At 46.9% G+C, this 13,973-nt stretch overlaps 1 protein-coding gene across 11 annotated transcripts in view; it reads right to left on the bottom strand.

The window, feature by feature from the left end:
* TMPO (thymopoietin) overlaps positions 1-1,346 on the bottom strand; it is a 44,640-nt gene extending 43,294 nt beyond the window's left edge. For 4 of the 11 annotated variants that reach the window (XM_073327467.2, XM_073327466.2, XM_073327465.2 and 1 more), the window contains exon 1: positions 954-1,345. In XM_073327467.2, coding sequence (XP_073183568.1) covers positions 954-1,199 — 246 coding nt within the window. In that variant the 5' untranslated portion in view covers positions 1,200-1,345. Of the gene's footprint in view, positions 1-953 lie in introns of all 11 variants that reach the window. The other 7 variants (XM_073327462.2, XM_073327461.2, XM_073327471.2 and 4 more) reach the window with 3 other exon arrangements.
* Between the last annotated feature and the right edge of the window lie 12,627 nt (positions 1,347-13,973).

The raw sequence follows: 13,973 nt of genomic DNA on the forward strand, positions 1-13,973 counted from the left end.
ACTGAAACTCTGTAGGAGAGCTGTAAGTTTGTTTAGATCACAAAGGCAGTCTTGTGGATAGAAGCCTGAATCTCTCTTCCTTTGATGAAGGTTTAAGTTTCTGGGTATTCAAGTCATGGGCAAATTGGTCTAAACATTAGTAACTTACTTAATTCCATTTCTTTTTAAATACTTCACACACACAACTTCTTTAGCCAGCTCGAGTTACAGCATAAGAACCTGGCATGCTATAAACACGAAAGATGCGGTTACCATATTATTTTATTCTACATATTATAAATAAGCACCCATCAGATGATTTACCGTTCAGCAACTTCACTACTAAAGTTTACAGCGGCATCAACAAGACACCTCGATCTTCCAGCCTAGCCAAACATCTTAGTCCCGCAGGCACTCCTTGCGCTGGCAACCCACACTCAGCGAGCCCCCGAGCTTCAGGGCGAAGCGGGCTGTCCCAGACACAACAGAGTACACCCTAGTTTGAAGTTGCTAGGAAAGGAAATCCCGGCAGAGCGCCCCTCTCCCCGAGCACGGGCAGGGAAGGTCCCTGGCTGCCGGCGCAGGGCGCTGCACCTGCCAGCCCCTCACGGGGCAGAGACCCCAGCGGAGTGAAGACCCCCGGCGGAAGAGGTCTGCGCCGAGGAGCTCGTATCGGCCACCGAGAGCCGCTGCTGCCCCACGCGGGGGCCGCCAGGAACTCTGGGGGAAGAGAAAGCACCGAGCTCTCCCCTCACCCGAGATAAGCCGCGGCAGACAGGCCGGGGCCGCCAGGGCGCGCTCCGCACCTCCGATAGAGCGGGAAGCGGCGCTCGGCCTCGGGCCAACTCCCCGCGGGCGGGTCTGTAGGCGCGGGCCGGACAGAGGGGTGGGAGCGCGGGCGGCGGTCAGGGGCCGCCACAGCCCTTTGTACTGCAGCGCTGGGGTCACCCGAGCGGCAGGGGGCGGTCTCCTACCCGGCCGGGGGCGGCTCCTCCTCTGCTTCTGGCGCCGAGCGGGGTGGGCTCCCTCTCCTCGTCGCTGGAGAAGTCGGGCTGGGCGAGCGCGGCGGGCGCGTTGCGGGCGGTGAGGTGCTGCAGGTAGAGCTGCACATACACGTCCTTGCGCTGCTCGCCGCCCGGCAGGCTCACATTGTTGGCGATGAGCTCGCTCTTCAGCTTCTCCTTGGTCAGCACCCACGGGTCCGCCAGGAACTCGGGCATCGCCGGCCTCTGCCGCCCTCCCAGGAGAGGCACCAACAAAGCGGGGGGGGGGTGGAGAATCGCCTCCCCTGCCCAGCGGAATGAACCCAACAACTCGCAGCGCGCTCGGCGAGCGCTTCACCCAACCTCCAATAAAGCGTGTCTGGATTGGCCGGCCGAGTCACGAAGTGGGGCTGCTATTGGCTGCGGGCTAGAGGAGGGAGCGGCGCAAGGGTTCGACCAGCATTAGTGCTTTGCGCGAGGAGTAGTAACGCAGTTTAAATTCGGCTCAGGCGGGAGAGGCGCTGGCGTTGTGCCGTCTCCCTCCCCCGGGGGGGAGGTGCCATGATCCAGACGCCTCCCTCAGGAGAGCAGAAAGCGAGGTCCTGCCGCCGCTGCTCACTGCCTAAAGGTTCCTCATTGGTACCACATGAGCCTCCCGCCCATAGGAACAGGAGGTCGAGGTCTTTGCTGCTGGAGAGGGGCAGGGGCGAGACCCCCTAGCTGGGGAGGAAGTGCCCGACTCTGCTGTGGTCGCTCTCTCGGAGGGGAGCACAGAGGGTTTTACTCCGTGTGTTTCGGTGAGACATTTAAGAGCTCCCTAGAACCCGGCGTGAAATCTCCCATTGGTCGCGTGGTCCCGCGGCAGGTCGTCTGAAGCCAGCCCCAGTGGCGCGATCAGACCCACACAACACCGCTTGTCCCATGCGTGTCCTTTGCTTGTCAAAACTGTCACTGTCAGAGGCAGTGTGAAGTGCCTTCTCGCACGCGGGCCTGGCCCTCCTGGACTCTTCAGGAAACATCTTTGATCTGGGCACTGATTGGGCGGAGAGAATAAAATCCAGCCAAGACATTGCCCTTGCCATTAAAAGCTGTGAATAGTATATAAAAAAGTAAAGAAAGAAATCCCTTCTAGTATATTGCAGAGTTTGAAAGGGACATTGGCCATTACTTGAGTCCCGATACCACAATTTCCCCACGAGCGCAGGAGCGTGCCCTTGAGAAACAGGTTGCAGGATTGGGACCTTAGATTGCAAGGTCTTTGGGGCAGTGAACCCTGAGCTCCAGACCGCTGGATGAAATTAATGGGCAGCAGGTTTAAAACAAATAAAAGGAAGTTCTTCACACAGTGCACAGTCAACCTGTGGAACTCCTTGCCTGAGGAGGTTGTGAAGGCTAGGACTATACCAGTTTAAAAGAGAACTAGATCAATTAATGGAGGTTAAGCCCATTAATGGCTATTAGCCAGCATGGGTAAGGAATGGTGTCCGTAGCCTCTGTCAGAGGGTGGAGATGGATGGCAGGAGAGAGATCACTTGATCATTACCTGTTAGGTTCACTCCCTCTGGGGCACCTGGCATTGGCCACTGTGGGTAGACAGGATACTGGGCTGGATGGACCTTTGGTCTGACCCAGTATGGCCATTCTTATGTTCTTATAATCTCAGATCTCACTGGCTTCAAGGGAATGAGGGTAGGGCGCCAGGGTGAGGCCACAACCTGGATTAGGGGAGGTTTAGCCTCCCCTGGTTTATGATGTCCGCCACCCGTGCTGAAAATTTAAATCAGTTTTTTTTACAGTTTTTTCCAAAATTGCACTTCCCAAAACTAGTGAGGGCTGCTGCACCCTGGTGGATTCATTCCAGGGGTGACAGGCAATGTTTATACCCCCAATTTTCCTCTGGGGTTCCCGAGAGCAGTTAGTTTTAAATTGCAGTTGAAACTTGGAAACCTCTTTATAGACTTGTGAATCAGAGACTGCCCTGTCCGTGATTCCTCCCCACCTAGCAACAACTACTTGGGGGCTGGGCTGGGCAGCTAAGGGCTCCCTTTACAGAAGGAGTTTTGAATACTTCTTACACCATCACACCTCCACTCTGGACAGATTTTCTGCCAGTGGTGGATCAGTGCTGACGCTAGCTTGGGAACTTCAGTTACCTTGCAGTGCAAATAACCATTAATGAACTATGATTGTGTGCCTTCATTCTTAATAATTTCACATCTATTGAGGAAAGAGTGTCACAGAGCAAGTAGGATTACAGAATTAAGTATATTATCAGGTCAGTTTGTAAGAGAATTAATTTGAATTGAGGATGGAGACTGTTTTTCCTTATTGAGAGCACTTTAAGCAAGTATTTCTAAAACAAAGGTACGTTGACCACTGTCATCCATTTCCATGCTTGCATGAAACAAATCAGATACCATATGCTTTATTAAACCTCAACCAAGGTTCATGCAGGTTCAATACCACATAATGGGTGTCTTGGAAATGCTTAAGAAAAAGAGAATCCCTGCCCTAATTTAAAATTAATAATTCAAAATGTAAATAGTATCTTTCATCCAGAACAACCTAAAAGTGCTTCAAAAACTGTAAGCATACATAAACACAGCACTACTGACTTACATCTAACTCTGAGATAAGAAGGCAGCAGAACAGAGCATACTGCACAAAAGCTGTGTCGGAAAGCTAGTTCTGGTCTTACACTAGTGTAAACCAGGAATAATTCAACTGATGTCAACAGAGTTACACCACTTAAAAACTTGCAAGGAGAGAATCATCTTTGCAAAATGTTGATCAAAGCCATCAGTGAAAACCCCCAATCTTACAAAAAGTGCCATTGATACTATTGAAAGTCTATGCAGACAATAACAGGATTTCTGTATTTAAGATCTCAAGTTTAGTTTCCCCTGCTGCCCCTAAGCAGGATTAAGCTGCTTCTCATACTAGACTGTGCATATTTTCATAATATGATCGGTCCTCTCTTTTTTGTGTGTGCTTCCTCCAACAGTGAAATAGTTAAAAATGTTGACACTTGTAATTGTTATACTTCAATGTTAACACTGTATTGTGGTCAATAGGCAAACGTCACACCTCTCAGGGCTATTATTACAGACAATCTGCAGACTCAGGTCTTGTCTACACTGCTCCACAGTTTGGACTATGGGGATGTGAACAGCAGTGAACACCACAGTGCTGCACTGTAACTCCTCCATGTGGATGAAGAGCACTACATTATTGCGCACTAGGACCTGTCCAGTTCACGCCCACAGCATTCATACAGGGGAGTTACAGTGCAACACTTTGGTGTGCATTGCTGTTCATACTTGGGAACTGCAGTGGCAGTGTAGACATAGACTCTGGTAGACATCACTGCATTGGTTTTTGCTCAGTTTACAATTTGAAGGTTATTTCCCCAACCATAGTAACTAGAGGCTAAGGGATTGCCTGCACAAAAGATTTTTTCCAGGGTATATCTATGCTACAGAGACAGTAGCTACTCTGGCATTACCCTGTAGCATAGATGCAGCCTAAACCGAAAGGCCATTGTTTTTTTTCCATTGGTGTAGGAACACCACCTCCCCAAATGATGGTAACTATGTCAAAAGAAACATAGACTTTTCACACCAGTGAATAATGTTGCAATGTTGGCCTAACTTTTAAGTGTAGACTAGTACACTATAATTATACCAGTATGGTTAAACCACTATAGTTATACTGGTATAATTCCCCCATGTAGGGACTCATCCCTGGTAGAATCATAGAATATCAGGGTTGGAAGGGACCCCAGAAGGTCATCTAGTCCAACCCCCTGCTCAAAGCAGGACCAATTCCCAGTTAAATCATCCCAGCCAGGGCTTTGTCAAGCCTGACCTTAAAAACCTCTAAGGAAGGAGATTCTACCACCTCCCTAGGTAACGCATTCCAGTGTTTCACCACCCTCTTAGTGAAAAAGTTTTTCCTAATATCCAATCTAAACCTCCCCCACTGCAACTTGAGACCATTACTCCTCGTTCTGTCATCTGCTACCATTGAGAACAGTCTAGAGCCATCCTCTTTGGAACCCCCTTTCAGGTAGTTGAAAGCAGCTATCAAATCCCCCCTCATTCTTCTCTTCTGCAGGCTAAACAATCCCAGCTCCCTCAGCCTCTCCTCATAACTCATGTGTTCCAGTCCCCTAATCATTTTTGTTGCCCTTCGCTGGACTCTCTCCAATTTATCCACATCCTTCTTGAAGTGTGGGGCCCAAAACTGGACACAGTACTCCAGATGAGGCCTCACCAATGTCGAATAGAGGGGAACGATCACATCCCTCGATCTGCTCGCTATGCCCCTACTTATACATCCCAAAATGCCATTGGCCTTCTTGGCAACAAGGGCACACTGCTGACTCATATCCAGCTTCTCGTCCACTGTCACCCCTAGGTCCTTTTCCGCAGAACTGCTGTCTAGCCATTTGGTCCCTAGTCTGTAGCTGTGCATTGGGTTCTTCCGTCCCAAGTGCAGGACCCTGCACTTATCCTTATTGAACCTCATCAGATTTCTTTTGGCCCAATCCTCCAATTTGTCTAGGTCCTTCTGTATCCTATCCCTCCCCTCCAGCGTATCTACCACTCCTCCCAGTTTAGTATCATCCGCAAATTTGCTGAGAGTGCAATCCACACCATCCTCCAGATCATTTATGAAGATATTGAACAAAACTGGCCCCAGGACCGACCCTTGGGGTACTCCACTTGATACCGGCTGCCAACTAGATATGGAGCCATTGATCACTACCCGTTGAGCCCGACAATCTAGCCAGCTTTCTACCCACCTTGTAGTGCATTCATCCAGCCCATACTTCCTTAACTTGCTGACAAGAATACTGTGGGAGACCGTGTCAAAAGCTTTGCTAAAGTCAAGAAACAATACATCCACTGCTTTCCCTTCATCCACAGAACCAGTAATCTCATCATAAAAGGAGATTAGATTAGTCAGGCATGACCTTCCCTTGGTGAATCCATGCTGGCTGTTCCTGATCACTTTCCTCTCATGCAAGTGCTTCAGGATTGATTCTTTGAGGACCTGCTCCATGATTTTTCCAGGGACTGAAGTGAGGCTGACTGGCCTGTAGTTCCCAGGATCCTCCTTCTTCCCTTTTTTAAAGATTGGCACTACATTAGCCTTTTTCCAGTCATCCGGGACTTCCCCGGTTCGCCACGAGTTTTCAAAGATAATGGCCAATGGCTCTGCAATCACAGCCGCCAATTCCTTCAGCACTCTCGGATGCAACTCGTCCGGCCCCATGGACTTGTGCACGTCCAGCTTTTCTAAATAGTCCCTAACCACCTCTATCTCCACAGAGGGCTGGCCATCTCTTCCCCATTTTGTGATGCCCAGTGCAGCAGTCTGGGAGCTGACCTTGTTAGTGAAAACAGAGGCAAAAAAAGCATTGAGTACATTAGCTTTTTCCACATCCTCTGTCACTAGGTTGCCTCCCTCATTCAATAAGGGGCCCACACATTCCTTGGCTTTCTTCTTGTTGCCAACATACCTGAAGAAACCCTTCTTGTTACTCTTAACATCTCTGGCTAGCTGCAGCTCCAGGTGCGATTTGGCCCTCCTGATAACATTCCTACATGCCCAAGCAATATTTTTATACTCTTCCCTGGTCATATGTCCAACCTTCCACTTCTTGTAAGCTTCTTTTTTATGTTTAAGATCTGCTAGGATTTCACCATTAAGCCAAGCTGGTCGCCTGCCATATTTACTATTCTTTCGACTCATTGGGATGGTTTGTCCCTGTAACCTCAACAGGGATTCCTTGAAATACAGCCAGCTCTCCTGGACTCCTTTCCCCTTCAAGTTAGTCCCCCAGGGGCTCCTGGCCATCCGTTCCCTGAGGGAGTCGAAGTCTGCTTTCCTGAAGTCCAGGGTCCGTATCCTGCTGCTTACCTTTCTTCCCTGCGTCAGGATCCTGAACTCAACCAACTCATGGTCACTGCCTCCCAGATTCCCATCCACTTTTGCTTCCCCCACTAATTCTACCCGGTTTGTGAGCAGCAGGTCAAGAAAAGCGCCCCCCCTAGTTGGCTCCTCTAGCACTTGCGCCAGGAAATTGTCCCCTACGCTTACGTTTACACTTAAAATTTAGATCAACCTAGATACATCACTCGGGGGTGTGAAAAATTCAGACCCCTGAGTGCCATATTTAAGTCAATTTAACCACTGGTGTAGACACATTTAGACTGATAGAAAAATTCCTCTCTTGACCTAGGTACTGCTGCTCGGGTAGGTGGATTATCTATCTCAAAGGAAAAATTCCTGTGCTACTGTAGTGCCTGTAGACATGCCCTTTATTCTGGGATAAAAGTGGCTTTTTTGGTTTAGCTTAAACTACTCAGAAGGCAACATAAGCTAAATTGGAAAAAGGTACTCTTCTACTGCAATAAGAGTGTCCACATGGGGTGTTATACAGGTATAACTATAGAACTTTAAATCACATTCTAATGCATACCAGTAAAACTTCCTCATGTAGACAAGTCCTTAGGGCCAGATCCTTGGCCCCTGAGGTGCACTTTGTACAGGGGAATCCCTGGATTGCATGATGATGGTATAGCCAGTTCTACATCTCCTAGGTGTAATGGCAGGTTTCAGAGGAACAGCCGTGTTAGTCTGTATTCGCAAAAAGAAAAGGAGTACTTGTGGCACCTTAGAGACTAACCAATTTATTTGAGCATGAGCTTTCGTGAGCTACAGCTCACTTCATCAGATGTTTACCGTGGAAACTGCAGCAGACTTTATATACACACAGAAATCATGAAACAATACCTCCTCCCACCCCACTGTCCTGCTGGTAATAGCTTATCTAAAGTGATCAACAGGTGGGCCATTTCCAGCACAAATCCAGGTTTTCTCACCCTCCACCCCCCCACACAAATTCACTCTCCTGCTGGTGCTAGCCCATCCAAAGTGACAACTCTTTACATAATCAAGTCGGGCTATTTCCTGCATAGATCAAGGTTTTCTCACATCCCCCCCATCCCCATACACACACAAACTCACTCTCCTGCTGGTAATAGCTCATCTAAACTGACCATTCTCCAGGTTTAAATCCAAGTTAAACCAGAACATCTGGGGGGGGGGGGGTAGGAAAAAACAAGAGGAAACAGGCTACGTTGCATAATGACTTAGCCACTCCCAGTCTCTATTTAAGCCTAAATTAATAGTATCCAATTTGCAAATGAATTCCAATTCAGCAGTTTCTCGCTGGAGTCTGGATTTGAAGTTTTTTTGTTTTAAGATAGCGACCTTCATGTCTGTGATTGCGTGACCAGAGAGATTGAAGTGTTCTCCGACTGGTTTATGAATGTTATAATTCTTGACATCTGATTTGTGTCCATTTATTCTTTTACGTAGAGACTGTCCAGTTTGACCAATGTACATGGCAGAGGGGCATTGCTGGCACATGATGGCATAGATCACATTGGTGGATGTGCAGGTGAACGAGCCTCTGATAGTGTGGCTGATGTTATTAGGCCCTGTGATGGTGTCCCCTGAATAGATATGTGGGCACAATTGGCAACGGGCTTTGTTGCAAGGATAAGTTCCTGGGTTAGTGGTTCTGTTGTGTGGTATGTGGTTGTTGGTGAGTATTTGCTTCAGGTTGCGGGGCTGTCTGTAGGCAAGGACTGGCCTGTCTCCCAAGACTTGTGAGAGTGTTGGGTCATCCTTTAGGATAGGTTGTAGATCCTTAATAATGCGTTGGAGGGGTTTTAGTTGGGGGCTGAAGGTGACGGCTAGTGGCGTTCTGTTATTTTCTTTGTTAGGCCTGTCCTGTAGTAGGTAACTTCTGGGAACTCTTCTGGCTCTATCAATCTGTTTCTTTACTTCTGCAGGTGGGTATTGTAGTTGTAAGAAAGCTTGACAGAGATCTTGTAGGTGTTTGTCTCTGTCTGAGGGGTTGGAGCAAATGCGGTTGTATCGCAGAGCTTGGCTGTAGACGATGGATCGTGTGGTGTGGTCAGGGTGAAAGCTGGAGGCATGCAGGTAGGAATAGCGGTCAGTAGGTTTACGGTATAGGGTGGTGTTTATGTGGCCATTGTTTATTAGCACTGTAGTGTCCAGGAAGTGGATCTCTTGTGTGGACTGGACCAGGCTGAGGTTGGTGGTGGGATGGAAATGGTTGAAATCATGGTGGAATTCCTCAAGGGCTTCTTTTCCATGGGTCCAGATGATGAAGATGTCATCAATATAGCGCAAGTAGAGTAGGGGCTTTAGGGGACGAGAGCTGAGGAAGCGTTGTTCTAAATCAGCCATAAAAATGTTGGCATACTGTGGGGCCATGCGGGTACCCATAGCAGTGCCGCTGATCTGAAGGTATACATTGTCCCCAAATGTGAAATAGTTATGGGTAAGGACAAAGTCACAAAGTTCAGCCACCAGGTTAGCCATGACATTATCGGGGATAGTGTTCTTGACGGCTTGTAGTCCATCTTTGTGTGGAATGTTGGTGTAGAGGGCTTCTACATCCATAGTAGCCAGGATGGTGTTATCAGGAAGATCACCGATGGATTGAAGTTTCCTCAGGAAGTCAGTGGTGTCTCGAAGGTAGCTGGGAGTGCTGGTAGCGTAGGGCCTGAGGAGGGAGTCTACATAGCCAGACAATCCTGCTGTCAGGGTGCCAATGCCTGAGATGATGGGGCGCCCAGGATTTCCAGGTTTATGGATCTTGGGTAGTAGATAGAATATCCCAGGTCGGGGTTCCAGGGGTGTGTCTGTGCGGATTTGATCTTGTGCTTTTTCAGGAAGTTTCTTGAGCAAATGCTGTAGTTGCTTTTGGTAACTCTCAGTGGGATCATAGGGTAATGGCTTGTAGAAACTCGTGTTGGAGAGCTGCCGAGCAGCCTCTTGTTCATATTCCGACCTATTCATGATGACAACAGCACCTCCTTTGTCAGCCTTTTTGATTATGATGTCAGAGTTGTTTCTGAGGCTGTGGATGGCATTGCGTTCCGCAATGGGTGTTTAGAGGCATGCCAGAGATAGGGAAAGACTAGTAGGTGATATGTCCAGAATCTCTAGCCTCTATTATAATTTATACTGGAGGCCTTGTAGGCCTGTGGCTACTTCTGGGATTAAAGGTCAGGTCCACCTGAGGACCTGGCCCTTATTTTTTTTTAAATGAGAACTTAGATTCTGGAGTAACAGACGGTACTAGAAAAATGTACCAAGTCACTACAAGCCAGTCCAAAGGGACCCCTGTATTGAATGCAAAGCTATTGGCTGGTGACACCTTTTGTAAAGCATTACTTTATTTGAAATTAAGGCTAAATTTGTATCTACCAGTGAGTTCTGCTTCTCAAGGGTTGAATCAGTAATAATCACATTCTCCACTGTCCCTACCTGAGAGACAGGTAGTTGTATTTTACCTATTGTCAAGACATATGCTAGTAAGAAGAGGAAAAGAGAAGAGAGAGATACAAGTGTGAGATTGTGTCCATTTTCAACTGCTGAAAAGTTACTGTAAGCCTGCCTAAAAATGTGAAAAATGTTGAAAGCAGAAGCCAAAAATACTTTCTGTACAGGACCCTTCCAAATTACCAGAATTCCTCAGCTTTCCAGAATGTGAGAAGAGATTTCCAGTCAAAGACTTTTCTTTGATGTGAATGGGCCAAGGCTGACTAGCTTTTAAATAATCTCAAATCTTGAGTTTAGTGGGAGATTCCTCTGCTTTATTGATGACCCTTGTTCTATAGCATTGTAAATAAAAACAAAAAGTACATTTCATGTTGCATTGAAATGTAAGATTTTTACTTTCTAAGTTTGTGTATTAAAAGATGATTCATAATGCATTTCCAATGGAGATTTTTGGATGTTGAAATTTTAAAGGTATTTTTTCATATTTAACTCTAAGTGCAAAGTAAAGATAACAATAAATGCAGAAGAGCTCTGTATAAGACAGAAAGCTTGTCTGTCTCACCAACAGAAGTTGGTCCAATAAAAGATTAGACTCACCCACCATTAACATTTAAATTTGAAGCTCCCTGTTAAAAGCATTTAAATTTAAATGTTAAGAATGTGATTTAAAATAACCCACCTTGATTTATAAGATTTAGACATTAAAATGGAAATCCCTTTATCTAAAACACAACTTTAAAAAACATAAATTGAATTTTAATTTAATCCATGACAAGGTTTGGCAAAGAAAATAAAGATATTTACCAAGTATGCAACAGAAGATGGAAATAAGAGAAACAGTTGCCTAATCATAATTGTACACTGTAATTATACTTAGTTAAATCACATTGCTTTTCCATGTTCCTGAGTGAATGAAAGAGGAAAAATGAAAAAATTGCTTGTACATAATTCTAGTTTTCTCATCAGAAGGTTCATTTTTTAATACACTTGAAATTGAGTTTGCAAAGTAATATGAAAGAAACATATCTCACTATCGTGGGCCAAATTCATCTGTGGTGTAACTCCATTAATTAAAACAGAGTTACTCCATGGCTGAATTTGCCTAATCTGTTTTATTCAAGCATAAAAATTCTCAAATGGTCATCTACTCGTATGAAAAAAAAATCACAACTGAATTGTATTAATATTTTAAACTTTTTTTGCTACTGGCATTTTGACAGACACAGCCCCAAGTGAATGAAAACTGAAAATAGAAGTATCAGTTCCTACTTTGAGTGAACTGACGGTTAGAAATGATGTAAAAAATGGTTACTTTACAGTTTTCCATGCTGAATCATTTCCAGATGTGAGTTTAAACTTGATAATATACAAACAATAACTCAGAAATTCTAGTCACCATCTATAAAACTACTATTGTAAGCTTAAGGGGTCATTTATTAGATTTTTTTCCAGCTTACAGAAATATTTGTCTCCATATTAATATAACAACAAAAATGTATACAATAAGTTTTTCAGGTTGATAGCTACAATACATTAACACCTCCATTCTTAGGACACACGTTTGGATCTGGTCACAAGTGACATGTGCTTTGTGGTTTCACCTTAGTTCCTAGGGGATATTTGTCTACCTTGTAGTCTGGCACAACATGCAGTCTCCGTTCCAGAGAAGCTATGGACTAGTATCAGTTAGTTCAGAGGACTTGCTCACACTATGCCAACCTTCAACTAGTCCTAGTCATCTCTCACTTTCATAAATGTTTGCAAATTCATCCCATATACCATTTTATAAAAAAGATTATAATTGTTGTTTTGTGAAGATGTTACACGTGTACTAGAATTTCCGTGTTTCTCAACAACTGGTCTGTAGACTAGTGCTGGTCCCTGAGATTTCCCTGAAACAGTTTAGGAAGGCAACAAGCCGGTCCCTGATATCAAAAAGGTTGAGAAACACTACTGGATCACCATTCAAGTGTGTGTTCCCAGCACAAGAGCAGACAGAAACTTCCTTAGTTTAATGTTCCAAAGCTGTTAGCTACAGCAGGGGGATATAGCCACCATACGTGTTCCCAAGCAATAGTTCCTATATAAACAAGAGTTTTAATGTTATGAAATTTGGGGAAGAGTAACAGAATTATAGACCCCAACCTCAAAAGAGGTGAGCGTAAGGGCTTTGTTCTAAATGGCAGTATATCTTCAGAGAACAACAATTACAGGCACACAATTATCTCTTCTTCAAAGATACAACATATGCTGTGGGATGTCTCCATTCTTGGTAAAAGCTAATGCCAATGGGCCAACCTTGATTTTTGCCATGGGGCTGAGTCCAAGCAGTAATCCTTTGTAAATGTTTTCAAAAGAGTTCTGTGCGGCCACCTAATAAATCTCCTGGGGCCCCATTCTCCCACTTCAGTGTGAGTTTGTCATAACCTTTTGAAGGAGAGTAGGCCCTCCAGATGTCAACTGGCTGCACGTTAGCTGCAGAAGTACAAATCCCTTGGACTGAATGTGCCTTGACATGGCCATGAAGTTGCAGGCCTGGCAAGGTACAGCTAGGGTTGCCAACTTTCTACTCACACAAAACTGAACACCCTTGCCCTGCCCTGCTCATTTCCAAGGCTCCGCCCCACCCCTTCTCCGAGGCCCTGCCCCTGCTCACTCCACCCCTTCCTCCCCCCCGCCCCACATCATCACTCACTCACTCACTCCTTTTCACTGGACTGGGGCAGGGGGTTAGGGTGCAGGAGGGAGTGAGGACTCCGGCTGGGGGTGAGGGCTTCAGGGTGGGGCCAGAAATGAGTTCAGGGTGCGGGAGGGGGCTCTGGGCTGAGGCAGGGGGTTGGGATGCGGGTGAGGGCTGGGGATGCAGGCTCTGGGGTTGGGCCAGGGATGAGAGGTTTGGGGTGCAGGAGGGGGTTCTGGGCTGGGGGGGTGGAGCAGAGGGGTTTGAAATATGGGAGGGGACTCTGGGCTGAGGCAGGGGGTTGTGGTGTGGGAGGGGGTATGGGCTCTGGGCTGGGGATGTGGGTTTCAGGGTAGGGCCAGAAATGAGGGATTCAGGGTGCGGGAGGGGGTTCCAGGATGGGGCAGGGGGTTGGATGTGCGGGGGGAGATGAGGGCTCTGGCTGGGGGTGCAGGCTCTGGTGTGGGGCCAAGGATTAGGGATTTGGTGTGCAGGAGGGGGCTCCTGCATGGGATCAAGAGGTTCAGAGGGTGGGGCAGAGGGCAGGGGTGCAGGGTGGTTCTTATCTCAGGCAGCTCCCAGAAGCAGCAGCATGTCTCCGCTCCAGCTCCTATGCAGAAGCGTGGCCAGGCAGCTCTGTGCATTGCCCCATCCGCAGGCGCCGCGCCTGCAGCTCCCATTGCCCGCAGTTCCCAGCCAATGGGAGCTGCAGAGCCGGCGCTTGGAGCACTTCTAACAGCCTGGTAAGCAATGCTGACTGGAGCCGCCAGGGTCCCTTTTCGACTGGGCGTTCTGGTCGAAAACTGGACACCTGGCAATCCTAGGTACGGCAGTGTGAGATATAGACAGATAGCTTTTTAGACATGGTTCTTTTGGAGAGAGGATCTATTGTATTGTTAAAGGGAACACAAAGCTGGATAGACTTTCCATGACTATTA

The sequence above is a fragment of the Lepidochelys kempii genome, chromosome 1 (assembly GCF_965140285.1).
Source record: "Lepidochelys kempii isolate rLepKem1 chromosome 1, rLepKem1.hap1, whole genome shotgun sequence".
Classification (NCBI taxonomy): Eukaryota; Metazoa; Chordata; order Testudines; family Cheloniidae; genus Lepidochelys; species Lepidochelys kempii.